The following is a 10,035-nucleotide window of genomic DNA, read 5'->3' on the forward strand; positions in this document are numbered from 1 at the left end:
ATTCCTGACTTGGAATTTGGCAGTGTCTGATTTTAGGCACAAGCACATGTGAAGTGGGCTAGTGCTCCAAAGCCATATCCACGTCCAGACAGGCCTGCCTACCTGTTTTTATTGCCCTCATCTACCTCGTATCCAGTCAACTAGATCCCTACCCAAGCTTCCAGATCCCAAGAGATAGAGGAAATATAGCCACCTCACAGGTGCTTCAGAAGGAGGAAATGTGCTACAGTGCGTATTTATGTGTTTTGAAAAAGTGGCATGTTATATACAGATGAGGGCTGATGTCTAATTGAGGGGTTTAGTAAACAGGCCTCTGTCATGGTAGTGCTCTAGCCACCCACAATCACTATGTTAATTTGTGTAGCTTTCATAGTGTTTTTGATGGACTTTTGCATTCGTTTTCTTGTTGAATACTCGCAACAACCTTATAAGGTAAGCAGTGCGTATAGTGTGTCCCCATTTTTCAAGTAAGGAAACAAAGATGAAACCCAAATCTCTCCCTAGCCCAGGGCTCTCTGAGCTCTTTGCTGCTGCTGTATTCCCATTCATTCGCCATCATTGCCAGACAGAACCTCATGGCCTTTGGCAGCAATGCAGTCACCAAAGGGTGTCCCAAACCTTAGCATGGGACCAAATATTTTGTCATCAGTTCTTGGCCTTGGGAAGAGTTCTTGGCCTTGATTCATAAACATGTTTTTTAAGCCAGCAGTGGTGAGCCTGAGCTTCAGAGGAGTCAGCCCTGGGCGTGAGCTGCTGGAGCCAGAGCCTACTGCAGTGAGCACCGTTGTCCAGGAGCAGGTGAACAGGCAGGCAGGTGCTTCCTGCCCCAGTAGGGAGGGCCAGCAGGGTGGCCTGGCCAGAGCCCGGGCGCCCACCAGGCCTGCTCCTGCAGAGGAGAGAGGCTCCACGGGGTAGAAGAACTTCCTGGTGCAGGTTTACCGCACTAATCTATTGTTTTCTCCGTGTGTACACACCTCACGAGTCTTCAGAGTTAGGTACATCGTGTGAAAAGAGCTTTGTCCCCCACCCCCCAGTGTTTTATGCCAGAGGAAGGCAGCTGAAACAATGGTATATTTTCCCTTCAGTGTGTGACCCCTCCTCAGTGCTCTTGTGGCCAGAGCTCTGAATGGGCAGGAGTGTGTCTCTGGAGCTGGAGCTGCTCTGGACCCCCTGGCTCGTGGCTGGGTCCTTGGCTGCAAGATGCCGCAGATCCTCTGCGGAGCTGTCACGAGAGCCCCAGGGCCCTTGTGTGTCAGTGGGGACTTTGCCAACACGTGTCCTGCCAGGGTTCTGTCCTGCCCTCGGCGGTGGGAAGTAGCCCTGCCTGTGGTTTTGTTTCCCAGTGCTGCTCTTGGCGTACATGAAAGGGAACGCCAACTTGTGCCGTGCCGTCGTCCGCTCGGGTGCTCGCCTGGGGGTGAACAACAACCAAGGGGTCAACATCTTCAACTACCAAGTCGCCACCAAGCAGCTGCTGTTTAGACTCTTAGGTGAGTGGCCCGCTTTCTGCTCTTCCAGTGCAAGCACAGTGACGGTGTTGATTATCTGGATGTATTGGTGACCTTGAAATCTCGTAATGACTTGCTTCATGATCTGAACCAGCAGTTTTCCAGGCACCATATGGTTTAGGACTTTGTGAATGCCATGCAGGGCCTTTGAGCAGCAGTGGGAGGGTCACTTTTGGAAATCTGGTTTATTGGGTGTCCTGCTTTGGGGCTCCCGTCAGTTTCCCACGTCCCCAGATCCCACCAGAAACCTGTCAGCTCCAGGCATTCCCCCTTCCCACGGTTCCCGACTGCGTGTCTGCACACCCTTTGTCCTTCAGCCGATGCCGCTTCTCTGCATCCTTTAGAATTGCCTTCTGGTTCAGCCCCACTGACTTCCTCCTCTGTGTCCCTTTTGTGGCGAGGAGAGCTTCACGCTTGATGATGTCATATTGCAAGTCTTTACTTGTCCCCATTGAAGTAGCAGAAAGACTCAGAATGCCTCAAGTGCCACTGTGCTGTCATCACCCACAGTGCAGGTGGAACGGGGTTCTTAGCCCCACGGTATGTGCAGAGAAACGAGCTCAGACATACTTAGTAGCTGTGTGATCTTGATGTAGGTGACTTGCCCAAGGTCACAAAGCTGGTTTGTAGCAGAGCCAGCACCAAAGTGCGGTGTTGCTATAGCTAGTCTACTCTCTGCCGTGCTCTTGGTCAACCTTTTAGGAGCTCAGATCAGGAGCCCACACCATCTGCAGTGCTGGCATGTGGAAGGTGCTTGGTGACGATTGATTCCTCCCCGTGAGCTCAGTCTCCTTCTGTGCATGGAGCACTCAAAGCAGTGCCGGCATGTGGTTAGAGAAATGCTAGTGGTTGCTGCTGTCACCTACACTGGTAACTTCCAACCGAATGCCCCACAGCTTCCGCAGACTCAAAACTGAACTCCTCTGCTGCTCTGCTTCTCTCTGATGTCTCTTCCCTGCCAGTGGTCCCACCTCAGACTCAGTCACTCTGTCCAGAAACCTGGGAATCACCTTCGTCTCCTTCCTGCTCCCTGCCTCCCTCTCACCCCCGACTTGTGTTCAGTCACCAGACCTGACGGATTCTGCCCCCTTCATTGCTCTTGTCTGGTCCCTCCATCCCTGTTCCCCTTACCATGGGGCCCCTGCCAGTCTTTCCAGCTGTTGGTTTGCCCTCTCCCTGCCATACCATCCCTGACTGCATGTGTTTCCCCCACAGACACTGTGCTGTTTCACTGCCTTAAGACTGTTTCCTTCCTACCCCCGTCTGCCTGGCAGACACTGGTTCTCCATATTTTCCTGTGTGCCACTTTCCCTGACCTACTTAGAATATAGACAGACCTCGGTCAGTTCCTGACCACCACAATAAAGTGAATATTGCAATAAACTAAGGCACACAAATTTTTTTGGCTTCCCAGCGCATATAAAAGTTCTGTTTACATTGTACTGTAGTTTATTGCCTATGCAGTGGCACTGTCTAGAAGTCAGCGTATATACCTCAATTGAAAAATACTTCATTGTTAAAAAATGCCAAAATAAAATAGTAACATCAAGGCTCACCGATCACAGATCATCATAACAAATATAATAATAATGAAAAAGTTTGAAATTTTTGAGAATTACCAAAGTGTGACAGAGACATGAAGTAAGAAAATGCTCTTGGGAAAATGGCACCGCTAGACTTGCTCAATGCAGGGTTGCCACAGACCTTCAATTTGTAAAAAGTACGATATCTGCAAAGCGCAATAAAAGGAAGCGTGCCTATATGTTGCTTTCTTATCCTTCACGTCCCTCTGCGACGTGTTGCTTTATTTACTGGGCCATTTCCCTGCTACTTCTGAGCCCCAGGTCTGGCTGAGCACAGTCGGTATCTGACAGGAACTAGTCTTGTGCTGTGTTGCAGATATGCTGTCCAAGGAGCCTCCGTGGTGTGACGGCTCCAATTGCTATGAGTGTACTGCCAAGTTTGGAGTCACAACTCGCAAACATCACTGGTAAGACTGTCCCCGCCCACCCCCCATCAATCACTTGCCAGAGGAATAAGGGGATTTCTGCTATACCATTGCTGCTGCCTTTTCCCATGGTAAACTATGAACTTGCCAGGGCCCTGTACTCTCCTGGGCAAAACTTGACCACACAGAGCAATGAGGTGACGGGACCCTGCACACTTCTAGTGATGTACAGAGGCCAGCGGGCACTCAGACTGATGGCTTTCCTGCTGAATGCTGGGGTTCACAGTGCTAGGTGGCCTGTCAGGCCTCCTGTCATCTTAGCCAGGCTTCCTGCTTGCAGTGAAGCTGAGTTGACCGCTGTGCTCCCAGGACGTGTGCTTCCCAGCCTGAGCACAGGCCACTGTCCTGAGAACTGAGGAGCTGTTTCCATTACAGGGAGACGCTTCTTTGGCTCTTGCTGAGCCTTTCTTGAGCTTTAAAGAAAGAGGCTTCTCCAGGATCACTTTAACGTAATTATTGGCTAGAATTTTGTTGTCATGGACTATAAATTATACATGCGTTGGTATGATTTAGCTGGCGAGGGGCAGAGCTGGCCTCAGAGTGCCAGGCGTGGGCTTGCTTGTCCGATGGGGCACTGCCGTGCTGTGCTCGTGTGCCGGGCGGCAGTCTGCTCTCGAGAACCCCTCTCACACTTCCTTTCTTTGCTTCCCACAGTCGTCACTGCGGACGTCTTCTTTGCCATAAATGCTCGACCAAGGAGATTCCTATTATAAAGTTTGATCTGAACAAGCCTGTGCGAGTTTGCAACATTTGCTTTGATGTACTGACTTTGGGTGGGGTCTCTTAGGAGCCCCCGGGAAGGTCCAGGCCACATCCTCGGTTGCCTCCCCAGCAGCTGCTCTGCTCACCAGCCTGACCCCCCCACCCCCCACCCCCCAGAGCAGGAGCTGGCAGTTGTGTTCTTGCGGCAATAGACGGGAACAATTAAGGACCGTGGTGTGACAGATCCCATCTCAAACAATTCTGTGTGATTGTCAGTTTATCAGACTATGATCAAGGTCACTAGACGTTTCACTAATTGGACCAGGTCTTTTAGCCTAAGTGGTAAATGTGATAGGAATTAGACCCCATTCTGCTAGCAATGTACAAGGATGCTTCGAAAACCATTTTCCCTTCCAGTAGCTTAGTGTCCATCTCAGAGCATTCATGAAGTCTTCCTGACTGGGTGGACTTCCTAGGCAGAGCCTAACCGTAGGAAGCTGGCATCTGGCTGCACGACAAGAGCTGGCTTTACTCTAGGGTAAGTGGCTGTGGACTTTTCTGCACAGTGTTTTCATAAAGGTAATAGGATCCTCTTGCCCTGAAATCTCGCTCTCTCTCTTTTTTTTTTTTTTTTTTTGGGAAAAGCTAAGCTGTATTTTTAGTGAACTACCCCTTTAAAAAAGGTGAAATATTTCTAAGCAGGGTTCAAAGATGAGAGCTGAAAAATTGTGGCCTTAACAACTGAAAGCTTTACCAGTATTCATGCTACTCGGGTGTCAGGATTGCGGTGTGGCAGCTTGACACCTCCTAGCAGCCGTCTTGTTCTCTCATCTTACTGTGTCCTGTCTATGGAGTCCTCAGTCACCTGCCACTAGGCAGTGGTGGAGAAAATGCACTTTTATTGTGCTGCACTTTTTATATAGCTGCATTATTGGTGATTCCAATTTAAAAATCCATCTTCAAAAATACCCTCACACATCCACGCATCAGTGATTCTAATGATTGGCTTCGACTGGACCTCAGCTCACACTAAGTCTTAAAGGGAAAACTCCTGCGGAGTGTCATTTGGAGCAGGAGAGTGACATGGGCCAAGTGAGGGGAAGGGGAATCTCCAGCCTCAGGCTGGCAGGTCCCATCTCCTTGACATGAGTGCTTCTTGCTGAAACCTTTGCCGTTATGTTGTGAGTGCTGTCTGTCCCAGGTCCCAGGTCCTTGCCCCATAAGAGCCAACAGCCAAAGGCCCTGGCCAAGTGTGTGTGACCCCATCTTGGAAGGCTCGCTCGTGTGCTGAATGAGGCCCCCAGAGGCTACCAGGCCTTAGTCGCTGCTAGTACTGCATTAATCCGGAAGTGTTAAACTTCTTTTCTTCTGAAGGTTTGGCCAGTCTTTTTAAAAATGCACATTTAAAGAGAAACTTCTACCACTGCTTTAAAAACAAAACAAAACTCTGAGATGAACAATATGTGTTGTACAGCTATACTCAGAGATTAACAATCTCAATCATACATACTGTTTTTTTCAGACATTTAACCACTACATTTTTTTGTATTAATGAAGTATGAATATATGTGTAAAAGGGACTAAATATTTTTTTTGCAGCAGCCTGTCGTTTTGTTTGGATAATGGTATGTCCTCCATGTTGCTGTAGATTTATACATCCTACTGCCTAAATATGTGTGTAAACTGAGCTGATAAACCAGAGTGCTACGTTTTTTTTTAACATTTCTGTGGATTTATAAGATATATACGCATTCTATGTTAATATGAGCTTGTGCACAATGTTTCAAAGAAAAAATTAATTAGAGGAGTTCTCTTGTCCCCAAAAGTCTGTGACATGTTTCATATAGAATTTTTATAGGAAAACAGCTAGTCTTGGCAAACACCTGACCACGTGACGCATGTGGTCAGTTTCCATTTTCTGTTGCCTGAACAGGGCCTGAGGAAGTAGGCCTTAGTTAGGTGGCTTGATTCTTTAATTGGAAAGTAAGATAATTACGCTTCAGATATGAATTGAGGTAGCCGGTACTTTTATACCTGTTCTTTTAACGTTCATGGTAGAGAGCAGGACGGGAATTCAATCAGGGATGAGGTTGATTGTCCTGCCCCTGCCCTACTATACCACTTTCAATAACACTCTAATTTCACTTCAGAATCTTGAAATCATGTTTGAAATTGTTGAGTCAAGCTTCTTTTTCTTCACAGAGTCCAGGGATGGCAATGGTACTTAGCTGCCACAAGTTGGGGGAACATTTTGTGAGTTCTGCATTGGCTTCAGGTAGATCTTGTAGATCTAGAAAAAGCACCTTTCCACGGTCTTAGGCTCTCCCTGCTGTGCCGATGCTTGCAGGGCTGTGTCTCAGGTTCCTTGAGTGGTGGCTGACCTGGGGGTACTTGACGTGCTCTCAGTCCCCTTTGTGCTCTCCAAGCCGTCAGACTTGACTCTAGAACTGCCTGGCTGTTCTTGTTACATTTTAATCCATAGCTTACATACTAACAGAAAAAACTCAATTTTATTCATTCAGAAAGTTGCCAACTGTGAATGAGTAGAGCAGGAAGAATAAACTTTATTGAAATATAATTTGCTGAATCAGTCGACATTGTTACGCTAAATTAGCTTTTTAACTGCCTCATGCTCACGAGATATGTGATACAGTGTGTTCTTGACAGTCCTTTCTTTTTTTTAAAGATGAAGGTACAAACCATGTGCTATATATATAAATGGGATGGCTAAAACTAACTTGCTGTGATCCTCGAACACAGGAATTTCCCACAAACTTAAGTGCCTACACTTAGGACTTATTAATTTTCAGTTATCTTTTAGTGGTGTCTCACTGAATGATGTATTAGAATCTGTGTTCTGTTTGGAGTTTGTTGCCTGTGCGTTGTCAACCCCAGTTACCAACTTAGTCGAGGCTGGATTAGATTGTTCGGTTCACCTGCCATATTCTCTCCAGGAGTGGGGTCCACGTGACCACTAGTCCTCTACCTCAGAGCCCTGAGTTATTTGTGACCGCCCTGTTCAGCTTTCCTCTCTCCTCTCCCTGAATGGGGTCCCTGCATGGAACTCAGCGTGCTTGTGGGTTCACCGCCACTCCCGGTTCATGTCTCCACTTGTTGTATTGAACGGTATTGTGCTAATCTTATCTGTAGGCATGAAGTGGAGGAAAAGCCTTGGGACAGGGGAAAACCTTGATCTCCATCTAGGTTTCTTTTTAATCTGGAGAAAAAACCCTATTGAACTATGTAATGCTTAGATCCGAAAGGCAAACTAACTCCCCAGGTGACAGTAGCATGAGCAAGTAAGTGTAACGCTTCCACGACGGCCCCGCGTGGAGCTTGCAGGTTGAGACTGAGAGAGCGCTCCTGAGACAAGCTTTCTTCCAGGACCTGGGGCTGCTTCCCTCGGGCCCAGGCCCAGGAGAACTGGGCATGGGGCTGGCAAGACCAGCCCCTCCTAATCTGAAGCACCAAAGCTCCCCAGCCCCGCCGGGGAGAGGAGGAAGCCGAGGACAAATAACTTTCTAAAGCGTTTGGAAGCCACACTCTCATTTTGTGGGAGTAATTTAGTGAAGAGCTGATTATGTGACTAAGCACTTATTAAATTTCCAGAAGTCATCATAGATGCCTTAGAGATTTTCTTTGGAAGATCATTGCCTGTACTGTTACTTTCTTGTGTGGCATAAATAATATATTAACCTGTTAACACCGACAACATTGGTTTTCTGTAGCTAGGGAGTCTTGAGTTGGCAGCCTGTTCAGCTTAATGACTTAATGTCCTTTTTGGGCAGATGTGTGGAGTTGGCTGTTACCATGACACACCTGTGTGCTATACCCAGGGGGAGGGCTGGGCCAAAACTGCAGGCACACATTTGGGTTGATCACCTAGGCTTCCAAGCCATTCCGGGTGGTGCTCAGTGTGGGGCGAGAGCATCATAGAGGACCATGGCGCTTAGCAGCATTGTTTCTTTGGAGTCCGTGTAATGGAATGTATTTTTCAAATATTGATATTTGCATTTTCTGTAATATTTCCATATAAATAAAATGAGGTAAAATTGTACATTTAAAGTGGAAACCTTAATAACACATTTGTAGTTCCTTTTTTTTAAAATTTATTTATTTATTTTTGGCTGGGTTGGGTCTTCATTGCTGCGCACAGGCTTTCTCTAGTTGTGGAGAGCAGGGGCTACTCTTCGTTGCGGTGCGGGCTTCTCATTGCTGTGGCTTCTCGTTGCGGAGCACAGGCCTTAGGCACGCAGGCTTCAGTAGTTGCAGCACATGGTCTCAGTAGTTGTGGCTCACAGGCTCTAGAGCACAGGCTCAGCAGTTGTGGCGCACGGGCTTAGTTGCTCCGCGGCATGTGGGATCTTCCCAGACCAGGGCTCGAACCCAGGTCCCCTGCATTGGCAGGCGGATTCTTAACCACTGTGCCACCAGGGAAGCCCTGTAAGCATTAAAAACAAACACAAAAATTTTAACACTCCTGACATGTGAATACATTTCTTTAACAGCTACCCTCTAGGAAAATCTGAATTTCCAACACTTTTCAGAAACACATGGTTGACAGCAGTGAGAAAGTAGCTGTTTTAGGCATAATGACCAGCTGCCTGGATGTCCTGTGCTCTTGGCCCAGGCTTCAGCTCATGGTGACGTCTGTGACCACAGCTGCCCAGGCTCAGCCACCTGACCCCACTGCAGCTCTCCCGTGGACCCTGGAAATTCCCTCCCTGACTCCATTGTTTAGGAGCAACTCGAGAAGATCCCCCCATGGTGAGGTTTCTGCTGGCCTTGGTCTGAAAGGAGGACTGGTGCTGTGGGTTTCAGAGAAGACTAAGGAAAGTTTAGGGGTTTGCAAGTTAAAATCTAGTGATCCATAATTCCCCCATACAAACTGCATGAATCTAGTAGCTCACCTCACCATCACACTTTCTTGAACTGGTGTTCTCCTTTCCCTTACCTGTTTTCCATTTTGCTCACTCCTGGTTCGGACCAGCTATGGTGATTGATAAATCGCATTCTCTGGTGGCTTTACTCAGAGTTAATAGGCACTGTTGGGGGCTTCCACGTAACAATCCCAAGTAATCCTAATAGCCGTCCCTGAGGAGAACACTGGTCATATTTTGTCATAATATGTGAGTACAAACCGGCATGTTTCATAATTTCTGTGCCTTAATTTTTATGTCTGTAAAACAGAAGTGAGCACGGTTCGTCCTAGCTCACAGGGTTGCCCTGAGGAAGGTGATCAGTATTAGGTCATTATGTCCTTCCTCTCATGCAAGTACACGAATTCTGGTGTGCACAGCGAGGGTCCCCTCCAGTGTGGACTGATGGGAGCAACGTCTGCTGCCTATTTGCAGGAATCTGGGGGCCCAGGGAATAGGAAGTGCTTTCGAGGATGGAAATTCAGATTTCCACAGATTTCTGAACAGATATCCCTAACCTGTCCGTAGGGTCTATCTTTCAGATCACAGTTTGTCCTGGAGCTGAGCAAGCTAGGGATGGCGGCAATGGTCTGATACGGGTCCCTTTGCAAGTTAAAGGGACTGAGCTGTGGCCAAAAAATTCTGGGCTCTTCCCTCTTAGTTCTGTGTTTCTGGAAAAACTGGAATCTCAGGATTAAGAGGCAGACGTTACAATTTCCTCCAGCATGTTGGAAGGCAGCTGCCCAGCCCTTGCTTTAACACTGCTCATGGTGTGGCAGAGAGAGCAGACCTGGGTAAGAAGCTTAGCTCTATTCACTTTGTTATAAAGCAGAAACTAACACACCATTGTAAAGCAATTATACTCCAATAAAGATGTAAAACAAACAAAAAAACACAA

General features: G+C 47.6%; 1 protein-coding gene across 5 annotated transcripts in view; it reads left to right on the forward strand.

The window, feature by feature from the left end:
- Window positions 1-9,181, forward strand: part of ANKFY1 (ankyrin repeat and FYVE domain containing 1) — a 78,168-nt gene extending 68,987 nt beyond the window's left edge. For 3 of the 5 annotated variants that reach the window (XM_032615539.1, XM_032615543.1, XM_032615540.1), the window contains exons 23-25: window positions 1,344-1,490; window positions 3,408-3,498; window positions 4,171-8,296. In XM_032615539.1, the coding sequence (XP_032471430.1) occupies window positions 1,344-1,490; window positions 3,408-3,498; window positions 4,171-4,303 (371 nt within the window). In that variant the 3' untranslated portion in view covers window positions 4,304-8,296. Of the gene's footprint in view, window positions 1-1,343; window positions 1,491-3,407; window positions 3,499-4,170; window positions 8,297-8,726 lie in introns of those variants that run through there. The other 2 variants (XM_032615542.1, XM_032615541.1) reach the window with 2 other exon arrangements.
- The last annotated feature ends 854 nt before the right edge of the window (window positions 9,182-10,035 follow it).

The sequence above is a fragment of the Phocoena sinus genome, chromosome 20 (assembly GCF_008692025.1).
Source record: "Phocoena sinus isolate mPhoSin1 chromosome 20, mPhoSin1.pri, whole genome shotgun sequence".
Classification (NCBI taxonomy): domain Eukaryota; kingdom Metazoa; phylum Chordata; class Mammalia; order Artiodactyla; family Phocoenidae; genus Phocoena; species Phocoena sinus.